The sequence below is a fragment of the Halyomorpha halys genome, unplaced genomic scaffold (assembly GCF_000696795.3).
Source record: "Halyomorpha halys isolate HHAL.00 unplaced genomic scaffold, Hhal_1.1 Scaffold88.1, whole genome shotgun sequence".
NCBI lineage: Eukaryota > Metazoa > Arthropoda > Insecta > Hemiptera > Pentatomidae > Halyomorpha > Halyomorpha halys.
Window position 1 is genome coordinate 1,237,141 of NW_027114863.1, and position 17,457 is coordinate 1,254,597.

Here is a 17,457-nt window from a genome sequence, read left to right on the forward strand (position 1 = left end):
TATTTTAAAATAATGTAAGACTAAGCCATTTTTATCATTGTTAAAAATTTTGGCTTTTTTACTATATTATTATTTTTCTTATATTATTTAAGCAATTAAACTGTAAATAGTTATCATTCAGGGTAGATAGATATTCATCAATATTTTAAATATTGTATCTTTGGTATTCTTTAAATAACTCTTATCTGTTAGTTTAATAGATTGGATTAAATTCTTTAAAGTATTTAAAATTTGATCCCAAGAATGATTTAATATTATGTTTTTGCAATTGTCTTTTTCAGTCCAAAAGGTTTCGATCTCGTTATTATTGAATACTCTGTTGATATCTAAATACCTAATTACGTTATTATTTGGTTTTCCGATAGTAAATTTTTATTTTATTTATATTAATTTTTTTTATTATTATGAGTATATCATCAATATAATTTTTGATAGTAATAGATTTAGTTTCCAATTATTTAGATTTACTCATTTAACAATTTTTAAAAAAAAAATCATCCATTTAGGATATAAGATGATCTATTTTCAATCGTTAATTCATCCATTTGTCGATAGGAATTATTGTTGACTTTTAAAATACAGATTAAAAGAACCGAGAATTATTAATGGTTTTTTCCTAAAAAAACAAAACAAATAAATGACAATATTTTATACTATTAACTCAAGATTAAATAGTGAAGAATATTATTTAATATTAATGTTAAATAAATAAATATGTTAATTGTCACGACATTTTTTTCCTGGTTAATGATTTTTTTTTTTCAGATTTCTCAAGCAAAATGAGATAAATTAAAGTTATTTATTTAATTTTTTTTTAGTTTGGTATCATGAATGGTTTAACAATATGAATATATTTCTGATTTTTATTTCAGTGTCATTATTAGTTTTAAAACTACTGACTCAATAATAATTGTTTTAATAAAACAATCTCCTGAATTATCTATATTTTTAGGTACCTTTAATTTAGAATTTTATAATTTGAATCTATACTATTTTGCACCTCTGTGCCCCATTTGTCAATTAAAATTAATGGTAGAATTGCTTAAAAACAATAATTTAAAAATATGAAATAGATGTTACCAACAAATAAAGAAGGAAATAAAAGAATTCCTGAATCTAAACATATTATGAATTCTAAAGTGAAGGGATATATTCTTTGAATGTAATTGTTCATAATTTTAAATCCAAATTAATATATTATATAAGTGAGGAGAAGCTGGAAGAAGCAGTCAGTGAAGAACACAAATAAATAAAAACTTATTTATTAGTACCAACGTTACGGCCAGAATTTCAAGCCTTCATCAGCGTTAAGAACAAAAAATATGATAACAACCATAGTGATAGAAAATGAATTACAGAATGATTGGAAAATAAGAAAAATGAATAATATAAATACATAAATAGTATTGAAAATAAAATATAGTCAAAGTATTTTAAGAAGATAGAGGCTGTATGAGAAAAAGTAATATTAAAATTAGGTAAAAGGAAAGAAAAAAAAATACATATGAAAATCTAGTAATTAAATATATGGACAAAATGAAAATTATTTTAAATTAAAGCTATGAAAAAAGTGGGGAAAAAAATGTATATATGAGTAACTATAATTGATATTAAATTAAATTAAACATGTAAGTAATAAAAATTTATTATTTGCTGATAATTTTAAAATATTAAGTATTTAAATAATTTTTTTTTAAATATTCTTTTATTTATTAATTTTTTCTCTATTGATTGCAACAAAAAAAAAACTATATAATAATATAGTATCATTGAAACGTCCGAGAAGAGAATAAATACATGTATTAAAAACATTGTATCTTTATTCAAAGTTTTTGACCCTAAGGCAATTATTATTTCAATGAAAGGTCATAGAGTATATTATTTTAGATTAATAATGATAATAATTAAGGAAGTTATATTGGCAATGATTTCATTTTACTTATATTGATATTCTTGAATTAAATTAATATATAATATACTTATACTTGAATAAAAATATACATATATATATAGGTATTTCCTACTTCAGCCATAGTTTTCAAATCAAAATAATAATTAAAATGAATAAATATACAATAATATACCAATATAAATAAATGAAATTTCAAATAGATAAGTTAACTTCATTACAAAAGAAATTGGAAATGTCCTTGAATTTAAATCAATATTTTTCTTATTAGTTATGTATTGCTATCATTGAAACAATCTACTTTTATTGATCTTTGCAGAGCCAAATTGTGAGGAAAAAAACTAACAAATATAACCTAGTATAGAACCAAAAATTAACCTTCCTCCAGTCTAATCACAGAGAATGTCAGTATAAATATTTTGTATGCATATATGAGCAACATTGATAGCAACTTTTGATCTCCCCTCTCTAAGAGTCACTTCATTTAAATTTTTAATTTACAAGCTGATAAGGAGGCCATTTGTAGTCAAGTAGTATGACTATGAAAGATCATGGCTGGGAGACTAAATGTTATTTTTTTAAGCCCATTGCGAATTATGAGAGGGTCCTCCTCTTGGAGCCCATTCCATTTTAAGAACATCAAACTTCCTCAGGTCTATCATTCTCGTTCTATAAAAAAAACTGCAATGGTTGATTCTGGAGAGGATTCTTACTGTGCTCCGTCTACTTTTGATTGTCTTGAATCTAAATCATTTAGTCCAGATGAATATTTTGAGGTTCCTCCACTTTTAAGAAGACAAAGTACAATTGAAGATGAGCAAAGGTTAGTACTGTTATTGAAGAAAATCTTAGCGTATCAGGAAAAAAACGTAACAAGTTGGATTGTTGAGGTAAGTCAGTTTTTTTTTTTTTATAATTTCTTAATATCTTTGTTTTTATTAATAATTTATTTGTATCAATATTTCAGAATTATGTTAAAGACTTAGTATGTACTTACAAACTTATGACTAAGCCTCAAAAAGAGACTTTTCTGAAAATTTTGGCTATGGATCATTCTGTGGATCATGATCGTATTCATAAAGCAATGAACCACTTTGTAAGTACTCATATTTTCAACTTTTTTGTACTTGTATTTACACATAAAAGCTAAAGTCAGGAAACTGATACTTTATTTCATAAAATATTACAATCTAAATCATAATAAGTTAGGGTTTTACAAAACCTGTTATTTGTTTCAGAAAGATTTCAAACCAGGAACTGCTATCTCACTCAAAGCTGAAGAACAATTAAAAAGTGTGTTAAATCCACAGTATTCATGGTTATTTAAACATATTGGACGTTTAGAAAATGGAGTGAAATTCTTAGTGGATATGAGGACTGATGTTTTGGCATGTACAAATATTTAACCTTTTTAAAAATAAATGAAGTTTAGATTTGATTAGTCACCATGATTTGAGTTATTTCAATTTTATATTATTGTTATATTTTCAAGGAAGTTTTAATAATTAAATCTTAAAACTTATCATGCCAACTATTTCTTTTACTGTGGCATGATGTTTTGGACTTCATTGTCCATTATTAAACATTTATGTTTCAAATTTAGTGAATTCATTTGTATATTTATATATTAAATAACTATAAATAGTACTAGTGTACAAAACCAGCTCCAATGTTGAGAACTTCAAGACCTATTTATACAGAATGCTATTAGTGTAGGCCTGACCTCTGAAAAGGACTAGTTGGAGGCTTTGTTCATCCTTTTAGGCAAGCAGAAATCAACAGTTTTTATCTAATTAAAGCTGTAACGATAATAATAATATAAGTAGAAATTTGAATTACCTACTACTGGAGCTATTTTTGTATACTAGTACCTCATAAACAATGAAAGTTTAGTTCGTCATATATCTTCATCATTTTTATGTGATATTATAATGTATATGTCTTACTCCATAGCCTAATGTGGTCTCAAATTGATAGCGCCTTGATTTTACTGATTATTCCCCTTCTGGATTATCTCCCAAAACTCTTATAAGGTTATTAAACATCACGATTAAGATTATGGTCCTTCATTAAACTATGTTTCTGACCCTCAATTGTTTATGGTTGCTCTCTAAATCTTCCAGTGAGTGTAGTTCATACTTAACTTTGGTTTTTGTCAGGTTTGCTTAATAGAATTCTACTTACACATTGGTATGAGAACACTATGTGACAATCACCACTATACTATCACCATCTTGTGGTCCAAAAACCAAACTGAGAATATTGTTTGCTCTGGTAGTAAACATATCCATGTTTTTATGAATTACAAGGTAAGCCCAACTAACGCTCACTCTATCAGTATCCCATTACTGCATCACATATTGAACCTTCCCTACTACCAATATGGAGTTTTCCAAAAATGTACAAGATTTGAAAATAGAAATATCAAGGGGTTATCCAGAGATAACCAACCTGTTTTGACTATGGTGGAAGGATCAAGTTTTTATTCTATCGGATTGCCATGAAATAAAAGTCAACCGCCTCTGACTGGATTCGAACTGGCATTGCTGCAGTTCTGAGGTTGCTAAGACTGACTCATCAACTCTGCATCAAGGGCTATAATTGGCCCTAATGTCCTATTGTACTCTAAATCTGTCCAGAAGATAGATTATCTTAGAGATAATCGACCTATTCTAACCAGAGGAAAATTTTATTTCCTTGGTCCCCAAGAATAAATTTTGACCTGTATAGGTTGGATTTGAATCGGGTTGATGAGGTGACACCTTAACACTCTCAGTCTCCCTATTTCAAATTCCTTGGAGATGTTCTAAAGTTCACCCTTATTCTAATATTCAGTACCATTAAGTGTAATTCTAAATAATTTTCAGAATTTCATAGGAACGCCTTATGTGTTAAGATCTTTACACAGGCACAACAGATAAACAATACTTTATGTATGCTTTTTAGTGCAGTTTTTACATAATATTTAAGAAAGGCAAAGCAGCACTACGCTAATTTTTCTGATTATAATCTATTCAGGAGTCTTGATTAATAATTCTGCTCTAGTTGATAATGTGATGTTTTTAAAAAACATTAAGTGCTCATTAATATATGGAAATACTATGATAATTTTTGTAAAATAATTTTTGACCCTTTTTGAGAATTCTGTTCCCCATACTCCTCTCCAAGTGTTTCAGCTAATACCATGCCGATAACAGCCACTGACTAATTTTTCAGTTTTGGTTGTGTTCTAGCTACAACACAACTTTGCTGTTCATAAAATAAGTCATAATTTCTTTTAGCTCCTCCATATCCCTTTAAAAATAGTCTTAAAAACTGATCATACCTTCAAGATATTTTGCTCTTCATGAATACTGGTCGATCTTTCTCTTTTAATACTCTTCGAAGTGAATAAGTGACTGCAGCCAAAGAACGTTTTTAACCACTGGAAAAAATACAAAACATAATATTTTGTTAAAAAACCATTAGAAACAGATTAAAGCAAACAATAATTAAACAAACATTAATAAATATAATAAAAAACATGATTTAAATACAATAATAATATTGATAATAATAATCCACATTTTTTATGGTTGTAAATCCCATAAACTACTAAATAATGTTATAAATGGCATAATAAATTAATATTTTTGTCAATTGTTTATAAAGCCGATTTAACTGTAATCTTTTGATTCATCTACTTTAATAAATGTTTCCTAAAATTAACTAACTAAAATTAGTGCAGTGAATGTAGTGCCATAAACATGATGTTATATTAATTATGATTTCCTATATATTTCATTTTACCCCTTATTTTCTCAAAGTGGGAAGCCTGGGAAAAATTATTATAATGATGGAGATTTTATTGGCCTTAGATTTAATTCAAGAAATTGGTTGAAGTTTATTGTCAATTTTCTTATTTTAATTCGTTGTTTCTTTGCCTTTATTATTGAATATTGATTTTCTTAACCCTGGTAGAGATTTGCAACAACAGCCAAAAAACCGGCATAGGTTATAAATAAGTTTACATATATTGTGTTTTCTTTGTTGACGAAACTCTCTAACTAACTTCTTGTATAATTATTAAAGTTTAAACAGAAAACTATTACCTCATTGTACTGGATTATTAAAATCAGCAACTTTCCAATCAAATAAAATTGAAGTAAATCATGGATGGACGCCCTAATTGAAAAATAAAACTATAATAAATAACCTTGAATAGCATACTATTGGTATATTTAAAATAAATCAATAAAGTTTGAAAAAATAAGGTTATAAAAGAAGAAAAATAAGAGAATTGGAGCATTTTCTGTTACCTTTAAAAATCTTCTTTTTTTTCTTTTGGATGTTTTCAATCAATTGATGTTTCTAGATACAAAATAGTATGAAACCATTTAAGATTGAAAAATATTGACAAACATTCCATCAGACATTTAAGCTAGAAAAACAAACTGCGAAGGAATCAGCTATGTTGAATAAACGTCAAGGACAATATGGCTGGCTTCGAGGCAAGTCAGATTTTTTAGGAATGATATAAATATTTACACTAAATGCATCCTCCTAAACATAAATAACTTCACATAATAAAATAGCCAAAGAAAAAAAAGAATAAATTTCAGAAATATTATCAATAGAAATGTGTTTGACTGCATTGCTTTCTATATAATTGATGATTACTTACATTTACAAGATGGATTCTATTGCTGATAGTTGATTTTTCATAGCCTTACTTATTTCCAATATAAGGAAATTGTAAATATAAAATAAAATTAAAAACAAATTTTAAAAAACAGAAACTCTTAGTTTTAAGCTATTTATTACTTTCTGTTTCTTATTAATATTTTAACTATGCTTAGACCTTTATTTTTTTTAAATATGTTCATATTTTAAATTAATAATTATTAATTGAAAAGTTCTCTGGGAGAAGAGTCTGCAGTAAAAATCATTGTTTAAAAAAAAAAAAAGAAATAAATTTAAAACTTTGTTAGATCGAATTTAAAAACTGTTTCCTTTTCAGAGTCAAAAGAAAAAATAATTGAATCTTTTATGCCTCATTTCAAAATGTACTTATTTATTTTATTGATAAATGTTAAGGCTAATATTTAACCTATTGAATTTACCTAGTTTTAAATATTTGGCTAATGGTCCATTTTCCGAATTCATTTTCTAAATCAAAATTATAAAATAGAAATATCTACATTATGAATTTTTTTAGGAGAATATTTTTCTGAAAAAATTATAATAATTGAGACAACAAGCAATTATATAAATTGATATTAGTTGATTACATATTAATGCAAATCATTTTTCATTTTTAACATTTTTATAATTCATTAAATCATATTTCTGATAATTTATAATTTCATTAGGGAATCACTTTTCTATTACATAGAATCGTGTTATTATAAATTTGCTTTAATAACTTCTCAACATTATCTATTCTCTTTGAGATGCCACTCTCGATTAATGCTAATTTCAGTGAGAAAAGGTACATGAATTTCTATTTTATTTTTGTTTTCTGTCCAAGACTGGCCTTTTTTTTTTTTTTTGTATGATGTAAGAGAAAAAGTTTAAAATCAACCTGGCCAGTCATGAACGTGATAATATTTCAACAGATATAAAAATGTAATTATTGTTAAGAGTAAGATTTAATAATAATAATTGTTCAAAAAAATAATATTAAAATATCTTTTTCGTTGTACAATGTTAAAGATTATTTTAAAAATAAGTTTTTTGAACAATGATTATTATTATATCTTACTCTTAACAGTAATTACATTTTTATATCTGTTGTAATATTATCACATTCATGATTGGTCAAAAATTGTTTTTATTTTATTTTGTTACTGCAATAAATGTATATTGTAAAAAACTTATTCATTTATTTAATTTTCTATCTATTCAAATATTTTTATTAAATATTGTTTTCTATTTTAGGACCTATTAGCTTCATTAGATTCAAAGTCAGAGGCATTCATACCGATCCAGCAATTAAACACGACTCTAAGGGAGCTTCTTTCCTTATGGTTCTCGGTTGGATTTTTGAAACTGGAACGAGTAACTTGGAAATCACCTTGTGAAATGTTGCAGAAGGTATGTAAAAGTATATAATATCTATCTTTGAATTCATTTTATATAATTTGTGATAAAAATTTGTAATTTAATAATACAAATTGCCTTTATTTGTATTTCTTTCTATACTTCCCATAAAAAAACATTCTTTGAATTTGTAAAATAAAAGATTACACAATGTTGGTTTAATTTTTAATTTTACAAATTCAAAGAAATTTTTTAAAGAAAGAAACTATGTTAGTTTAATTCGTATATATATTTTTTTATCAATTAACACATTTCAGACTCATGTTCTTTATCAAGTTCTTATTATTAATTTATTAACATATGCCATCTTAATTGAAACAATTTTTTATATATTCCAAACTGAATGTAAGTCCTATTTTTTAAAGCTTTATTATTTTTATTTTATTTTTTCATTTGTGATGTTTTCTAAAAATGTTTTGTCTTTTTTTGGGAAAAAAATAAAAGTACAATGTAAAATTTAAAAGACAAAGTGTTTTTGGAAAACAGAATTAATGAAAAAGAAAAAGAATAAGAATTTAAAATATAAGACTTATATTGAGTTTAAAATATATAAAAAATGAAATAAAAAAATAAATTAAGATAACATATGTCCACAAATTAATAGTAAGAACTTGATAATGGGCATAAGAGCCTGTAACATTGTTCAGATAATATTAAGAATAAAGGAGTAAAATAAAGGGTAAAAATTCCTGAAAAGGAAAAGAATGAAGTTTTATCAAACAAAAACCTTTGGAATTTATGTTTTAGGATTACTACTGATTGTTTATATTAAATGTACAACCAACTAAATCTGTTAGATGAATTAAGTTACAATTATGCACATATATGATCATGAATAATTAAACATTATAAATATTGGTGCCCAAATTAAATCAGACCGTATCTCACACTTCAGGAATTCTTATGAGACTAACTCTCATTTATGCCCGTAGATCTCTGAGTACGAGGCAGTGCACCCCGTGAGAAGCTGGGCCGACTTGAAAAGAAGAGTGGGGGCTTATAGGCGCTGCTTCGTCTACACTCATAGTAGCATGCCCACAGAACCTATCGTAGTGCTACACACCGCACTGTCGAATGAGATATCATCTAGTATGAAAGGCATCGTCACTGCAGCCCATCGCATGTCAAGTTAGCAAGGCCAGATATTATTTAAATATTGTTTCTTGTATGTGATTTTGGCCAAAATATCAATCTGCGATAGCAATGTGTTAAGAATTATTCAAATGAGGCATTAGATGGATTTAAAAAGAAAAAATAATTTAGACTTTTTGCTTTTGGCAGGATATCAATCTGTGATAGCAATGTATTACTCTAATGAGATATATGGGTATAAAAAGAAAAAAAAATATTTTTTAATTTTTTGCTTTTGACCGAAAATTGGATTTATATTTTTAAGAGTTATCTCAAAGGCCGAGATTTTCTTGCAATTTTGAGATTTAATTCCTAGAGATACCTTCTCGCTTAAGGGTAGAGCGACAGTTTTTGAGAATCAAACTGTACTCACTAGCTTCAAGTTCTCTTTTCTCTAAAAATATTGTTACTATCATTATCATCATTTCTTTTTTCATTTTAATTTTTAAGAACTTTATTTTTGGCACCTAACAACAAGACCAATTTACTTGCTCCTTATTTTGTTATATCTCAGAATTTATATTAGGAGGAGTTAGTATTTTTTTTTTTTTACCCTCTTCCTGCTCATTTTGACAAACTGGGGATGTTATCTAGTGGTAACCAACCTATTATAACTATGGTGGGGAGTCAGGTTTTTATTTCATGGGACCACCATAGCCAACCCTCTCAGGCTGGACTCGAACTGGCAAAGCTGCAGTCATAATGCAGTCGTTTAACTCTGTCTCCTTTTATATTAAACATTAACTAATTCTTTTTCTTATGATTATCTACCCCATTAAAAGAAAGATGCTTATTAGAGATTATTTTACTATTACCATAAATATTAAGCTTGAAAACATAAGAGAATTTAGTTTTATTTATTATGACTTATTCATCTCAAAAGAAGAAAACTATCTAGTGAAATAAGATATATTATTTTGATTTCAGTTGATGCGAGTACCAAAGATTCCTTAATGGCTGCAAGTCAAGAAGAAGATCCAAATTTAGTAACTGCTGCAATTTTCTATTCCATTTCATCAACACAAAGAGGTTTGCAGGTAATCTTATATTTCTAATTTAGTAAAATATTTTATTTTGGATAGCCATTCTTCAACTAGCAATGTTTTTCTTAAAAATCATCTTTCATGGAGTTGAAAAAAAATAATGAAGTACAAATTAAAATGCTGGGATTAAAACTTGAATTTTATTTTTTTTCCTTCTTATACTATATTGAAAAAATAATACAGTATGAGCTGGAGAATACATGTAAATTAAAGTTATACAACTTCAACAATGAGTAGTAAAATTAAATGAACAGTTGTATAATTTGTAAAATGGGGATCGGTCCATCATAAGGCGGACAGATATAACAGAAAAATATTTTAAGTAATAGAAATAGACATATGGACATTATTGGTTATGGGAATAATATTCTTACTTGAAAATATGGGTTTAGGTTAAGAGAATTTGATGTTAAATAGCAGAATTTGAAAAATTATATTTATAGACATGGTAGTGATTTTGAGTATAATGATTTTTAATCTTTTATATGTTGGCTTAGTAATAAAATATAAGATTTTTATAAAATTCCAGAAACGATACTAGGAATCAAGAGATATTTAGGTGGAAACCTTTATTTTTATGGTGATTAGATTAGAAAATAAGAGTAATAGGGATAACCTTGGATGAATAATTTTGACTTTAACTAAATTTTCTTAGGAAGATCGTTGATTGGTCATGTGTAGTTAATAACAGGGAGATGTGAAGATAGGTGCGGTCAAAATAACTCAAATAGTACATAAATTATTTAGGCTTGGAGAAGTTTGTCGGGGGGTGCGGTCAGCAAAGAACAACATAAATAAACAAAACCATATTTATTTATTTTATGCCGACATTTCGACCTGAGTTTCAGGTCTTCATCAGGGCTATAGAACAAAAGAGATAAATAAGTAAATAAATAAAATAGAGTTTAAATAAATAAATGGAATCTACAAATTTGTAGATTCCATTTATTTATTTAATTTTTCAATTTTTTAGTCACTACTTGCATATCTTATATTATACATATCTTTTTATCTACATGATATTATATTTCATCTGTCACTGTTTCCAATCTACTACCATACAATTCCACAAATATCAATCAATTAAAATTTTGTACTATTCAATTATCAGTTATCAATTTTTTATCATTTATGATTTAATAAAATATATTGTATAATTCTAAATTTGTTTGTATACTATTCCTTTTCAATTGTATGTTACTCTAAATGTTTGTTGTTATCTCTTTTGTTCTATAGCCCTGATGAAGTCCTGAAACTCAGGTCGAAAGGTCGGCATAAAATAAATAAATATGGTTTTGTTTATTTATGTTGTTCTTTGCTGACCGCACCCCCCGACAAACTTCTCCAAGCATTAATCTACGGTCAACTATCTACACCTCATTATAAATTATTAATTATGAGCCAACGTTTCATTCCACCTTGTAGAGCTTCATCAGGACTTACAGAATGAAACTATTCTTTCAATCAATGATTCATCATCATGATCATCATTGATTCTTTGGCTTTCCTTCATTTTGTAAGCCTGTAATTATCAAGTTTTAATTTAAGTTATTTTGACCGTGCCTGGACCATCTTCCTTTTCTTTTTATAAATATTTATTGTTGTAATCGTAAATAGTTTATTCTGTAAACATGAATGAAGATGCTCAACATTTTTTTTTCCAATTTATACCTTTTTTTTCTTCTCTCAACAAATGAAATGCAATAAGAGATTGAATTTTTCCTATTTTTGCAATTAGAATTTGAATCATCCAGAGTCAGCTGTATTTTACAAATGAATCATCGATAGTAATCAATATTTATTTTCTTTCTAGGGCATCGAGTTGGGTAATTACTTGATAAAGCGTGTAGTTCAGGAAGTTCAGGCAGAGTTTCCAAAAATTAACCAGCTGTCTACCCTATCTCCAATACCTGGCTTTAAAACATGGTTAATGGAAAAGATAAAGTTATATGAAAAAGGTAAGTATTCATGTGGTACAATTAAATATAAATTGTCAGAACTTTGCTATATTATGCATTTAATTTTTAAATTATACTTGAATAATGGAAGTAATGTCTAAAATTAATGCATACTGTTGAATATCTCTCACTATGTGTTGTTGTCACTACTTTTTAATTTACTGTATATTGTGAATAATAGTTATGTTTAACAATTTTTTTTTTATGAATAGAAGAAAAAGAAGTTCCAGAAGGCTGGAAAAATGTCCTAGGAGAGTTTGGCAATTGGCGAGAACTGAAAATAAGTTTATTGAACAACTCTTGGTATCACGACCATAATTTGGTGGTAATGCTAGAACCATTGCTGATGTCTTCCTGTGCTTACTACCTCTATAAGGAAAAGAGGAGGTCTGGTGCTCTTGACTCTGTCGGTAAGTATCCTATTATAGTTCTCTTTTCTATAAAATAATAATTTAAAACTTTCTAATCTGTAAAATCTATTTTATCAGCTAATTTTCATCTTAAGAATGGCGCTGTAATGTGGAGACTGAACTGGATGGCGGACACATCACCTAGGGGTTTGTCTAATTCTTGCGGAATGATGGTAAACTACAGGTGAGTGTGCTTATTTTTTTATCTTATATCTTTACCATTGATTTACAGTGACATGCCCAAGGAGGGCCATTAACACCATGACCTGGAAAATCTATTAAAACAGGATTTTTTTTATTGATATTTTTTTTTTCTTTTAATTTAAATAAGCATTATATAATGTATGAAATATAATATTTATCCAAATAAAGTTTAAATACCTGCAGTCATGATGACTGTTGTCACTCACATATGCCATTGAGTCTATGCATGCAGTCAGCTCATAAATGTAAGTTTTGTGGGTTTCTTAACTGACTTACTGAAAAAAGGACTCAAGAAAGTTATTTTATATTACCACATTTTCTATAAGACATTTAGACAATGTGAAATAATATTAAAAAATAAAAAAAACCTTTTGAATATGCAAAAACGTTTATTGAAAATATGTAAAATAAAAAATACATAAGTAAATAAATTTCATATTAAAAAATTTTTAAGTAGTGTAAAAATCCTCAAAGGCGGCAGGACGCAGAACAATCGTAGCTGGTGGGAACTAGGATAGTACTAAACACAGTTCAGGATAATTTAAGATGAAAGAGAGGGGTGAAAAATCTCCCTACCACTCCGAACGCAAGCTTGAAAAGTAACTAAAAGATCCTTGAAGATAGCTTATTGTCATATGTGCTCTCAAGCCACTACGGCTTGACAATAATGTGTCGCCAACCGCTGTCAAGGTGTTAATACACCATTAAAGTTAAAGCTCATAATAATAAAGGCTTAGCGAACCTGGAGGTTCGATGCCGATACCACCAATTGTTCTCTCCACACACATCTGCCCGCCCCTCCATCCAAATCTACTAAATCTAGCCTCCTAAATTATTCTGTTAATTCATCCTTTTTCGGTCTGAATATTTTCACTAATATATAATACTTTATTTTCAAAAACCTTAAGGTGCTGTTCTACCCTAAGTGTAAGAAAAGTGGTAAGGAAACTAGTTTAGTAAATTCTAACTTTTAAGATTTTGGACAGAAGGGATGAGCTAAGCGATTTCGAGATTGAAAAAAATAAAGCCAAAGTAATATTATTTTTAATAATTAAAATTATAACAAGCTGGCTAGAGATTTAAAATTTAACAACCATTTGTGGAAGTACAAAGAAATAAAACTTGCAAACATAAGGTAACAGGCTTAAGTTAGAAGGGGGCGAAATATTGCTCCCTGTGACTACAACTCATGGGACAGTTTACCAATGTCGCTAACATCACCTTAAAAGTATTAGTGTAGACATATAGTATTAGGTATAGACATAACTTATTGGATATTATTTTTTTCCTTGTCTCTCAGAGACCTGAAAAAATTGTTTTTGATATTATATAGCCTAGCAAGAGCATATTCAAAGTACAACTTTTAATATTTGTTTATCATAATATGATGGATATTACAGAGTAAATGTTATTAGACATAATATAACTTTATTTTTAAGGTATGTTCTAGAAGATACAGAAAGAAATTCACAAAGCTATTTAGAAAACCATAAAATCAACGCTTCAGATGAAATCAAGCACCTTGCTGGAGAAAGAATTCCTTCAAAAATGTAAAATGGAATATATCAAAGCTTATATTTTAATTTTCTATTTCAACAATGAAATCGCTTCTTATTGTCATATTGAATCCTATACTATCAGTATTTTAGATGTACAGTTTTAATAGACATTTAGTCTTTTATTTATTTGTTGAATGAGTTGTTTTGTTTTACGAGGTTAATGTTAAAAAATTAAACTTTTTTGTTATTATGTTTTTGTTTTTTTGTGTCACAATTATTCCTTTTAAGATTCCCACATTTTGGGTAATATATTGGTGGATCATATGAAATAGATTACGTACTAGGAAAAAGTGAAGTACATTAAAAAACATCATCCGAAGGAAATATTTAAATTTGATTCAGATCATAGATTATAGCATATAAAATACTATCTGAAATTATTAAAGTAGTTTTCAACACAAAAGCAGAGGGGACAAAAGTAAACAAAAAGAAAAACAAAAGAAGTAAAAAATTGACAATCCAAACCTGAGAGTTAGTTGAAAACAAGAGAGAAATTAATTTAATTACATTCCAAATAAAACAGATGAACAAAGGTTTGCACACGCAGACCTTAAAAAACATCCAGAAGAGAACAAAAAAATATACCTAGTAGCGGAGAAGATATTATATAATATATAATAAATATTGTATAATGAATTAGATAATATATATATAATGAATTATCATTTAAAACAGTGTCAATAAAAGAAATGAAAAAAAAAACTAATTATTTTAAGACTAAACCTTCAAATTCCTCCTGTAACCAATCTAAAATCCTTTGTGAAATCCTCAATGATCCTTACTTTGTCACAAATAAAATCATACATAAAGACCTTAATGTTCCTCATGTTACTGATCTAGCCCGAACGAGATATCATTCCTTACATTATAAACTCCCTAACCACCCAAACCTACTAGTTTTTAACCTTGCTTCCCCATACATTCCTGATACTTCTCTGAGATGCCTGAAAAGAAGATGGCCTCGAGACCTCCTAATGTAAAAACGTTATTGCTACCAAAGTGCTATCATATCATGATGATCTTAGATGAAATTTACTGGGTGTATTTTTATTTAAATACAGATGCAATTATCATTTAATAAATAAATTTAAAAAAATATATTTGTCAAATTATTAATATAAGAATTAATTTCATGGCTATCATACGACTGTATATGTACCAGAGTCAAATAGTCAAAAGTAGATGCAAAATATTCGGAATGGTATATTTATTTATTTTTTTATGATTTTTGAGAGATTGCTGACATTTCACAACGATTTGAGACCAACAAGTGTTTTCTACCTTGAACAGTTATTGGGCAAGAGAGAGCTTCCCAAATTTCTACAATATTGCTAATAATAGAAAAACCCTGTTTCCCCCAAATCCTCCTATATGATCAATATTTTCAGGCATGACAATCTTTTCGACCATATGCATTAAATTATAAAAAAAAACTATGACTTAAGACTTTATAAAATGGATTTATTATTTAGGTTATTAATATTCTGAAAATTCACACACAAAAAAATAATATATAAGAAGATGGTCAGGGTTGCGGTCAAAAGTGAAACAAAAATAGTTTACAACTATTTATTTTCCGACGTTTCGCCCCACTTTGCAGGGCTTCATCAGGGCTGTTCAAATGAATCGGTTGAACAGCTGTTCAAACTATTTTTGTTTCACTTTTGACCGCAACCCTGACCATCTTATATATCAATTTTTATGGTCAACTATATATACATATATAAAAAAATAATATAATTGATTTCCTATGATTAAAAATTTGTTTGATTTGGGTTATCTCCACTAATATATAAATCGAAACTAAGAATTCCATTTAAAATTTGGGAATCATTTATGATTAAAATAAAAATATATCGCAGAAATTAAAAAAAAAATTAAATATGAAATAAAAGCTGGATCAATAAAATAATTTTTCTGTTTTTTAAAAAGAAATATATTTAGGTAAAATAATTACCTGTATTATGAAATTTCCATTTTTTAAACTGCAAATATATGAGTTAAGTGACTTCATGAATAATGCATTGTTTTTAATTTTCTTTTATGTCTAAGATTTTGAACTTTTTACTTATTCTAATTACATTGCCCTAAAAACAACTTCAAAATTAACATTAGTACTGAAATATTCAATTAAATAACGAATATTAAGTATAATAATTAGTTAATTTATAACCTACTTAATTAATGTGGTGATCAATGAATTTCTTGAGAAGAGAGAAAAGGTCAGAGCAGGTACTAACCCTACACAACAAAGTTTATATTTTTATATATGTGTATAAGCTTTGATTTGATTATTGTACCAATTCGAAGAAAAATATTCGAACTTAAACTATCTGAAAATAGTACAATTATTGCTTATATTTACAATGACCATATTTTTAAATATTGTTTTTGTATTCCCAACTCGGCGTCGACTTCAACTGATACCTTTTTTTAATAAAACATTTGCTTCTTGCAATAATGTATTAAGTAAGTTTGACATATTAAATATGAATACAAATTTTTACGTTCCCAGGAGATATATAAGGTAGTTTGGCTATTATAGTTAACCTCCTAGCGGGAATCTAACCGCCTCTTAAAATGATAATCCGCCCAAAATTCAATTATTATATGTTCTAAAAGATTCTATAATATAATTATAAGGATAAAATAAAATACCATTTATAATATATTAAATAAAAAACATATTTACTATTTTTCTTTTTAAAATGGTTCTGTTACCTAACAATTTGTATAATCTGTCGATCATGAATACAATAGTATCGGTGATAAATCCAATCAATATGCTCTAGAATTTTTCAGCAGTATTCCTTAAAGTGAACTTTATAATGAAGATCGATAGAAAAATAAATCAGCAATCAGCCAGATGCAGGTAAATGTATACATTATTTACCGTAGTTAATATATTATAATATTATTAAATATAAAAGAGTTAGATATTATTTTTAGGTATTTAAGAATTATATTGCTAAAGCAAAACTAAGCTTAAGATCAATCTAATAGTTTAGTTTTATTCATAATTTACGTTTTGATATTTTTATTGTTGCCTGTTAATACTTTTCAATTACTATATCATATATACAGTTTCAATGAATTTAAACTAAATTTTAAATGCTATATTTTCACAACTGTAAGAAGGTGAAGATGTTTTTTCTGAGGTAA

The 17,457-nt window shown here is 27.1% G+C and overlaps 1 protein-coding gene and 1 long non-coding RNA gene across 2 annotated transcripts in view; one reads left to right on the forward strand and one right to left on the reverse strand.

Moving 5' to 3' along the window:
* Positions 1-6,845, reverse strand: part of LOC136796895 (uncharacterized) — a 29,131-nt gene extending 22,286 nt beyond the window's left edge. Inside the window, exons 1-3 of the long non-coding RNA XR_010844683.1 lie at positions 6,208-6,845; positions 6,001-6,073; positions 5,235-5,333 (exon numbers count right to left, since the gene is read on the reverse strand). This is a non-coding gene — a long non-coding RNA (uncharacterized lncRNA). The remainder of the gene's footprint in view (positions 1-5,234; positions 5,334-6,000; positions 6,074-6,207) is intronic.
* LOC106677127 (malonyl-CoA decarboxylase, mitochondrial) lies at positions 2,233-14,485 on the forward strand (the record flags this gene model as incomplete). The annotated part of the gene is given in 10 exon segments (XM_014414842.3): positions 2,233-2,799; positions 2,877-3,005; positions 3,148-3,297; positions 7,829-7,984; positions 8,923-9,118; positions 10,049-10,158; positions 11,978-12,122; positions 12,335-12,532; positions 12,611-12,716; positions 14,176-14,485. Coding segments are annotated over 10 exon segments (1,644 nt in total). The 3' UTR covers positions 14,291-14,485.
* Positions 14,486-17,457: the final 2,972 nt, after the last annotated feature.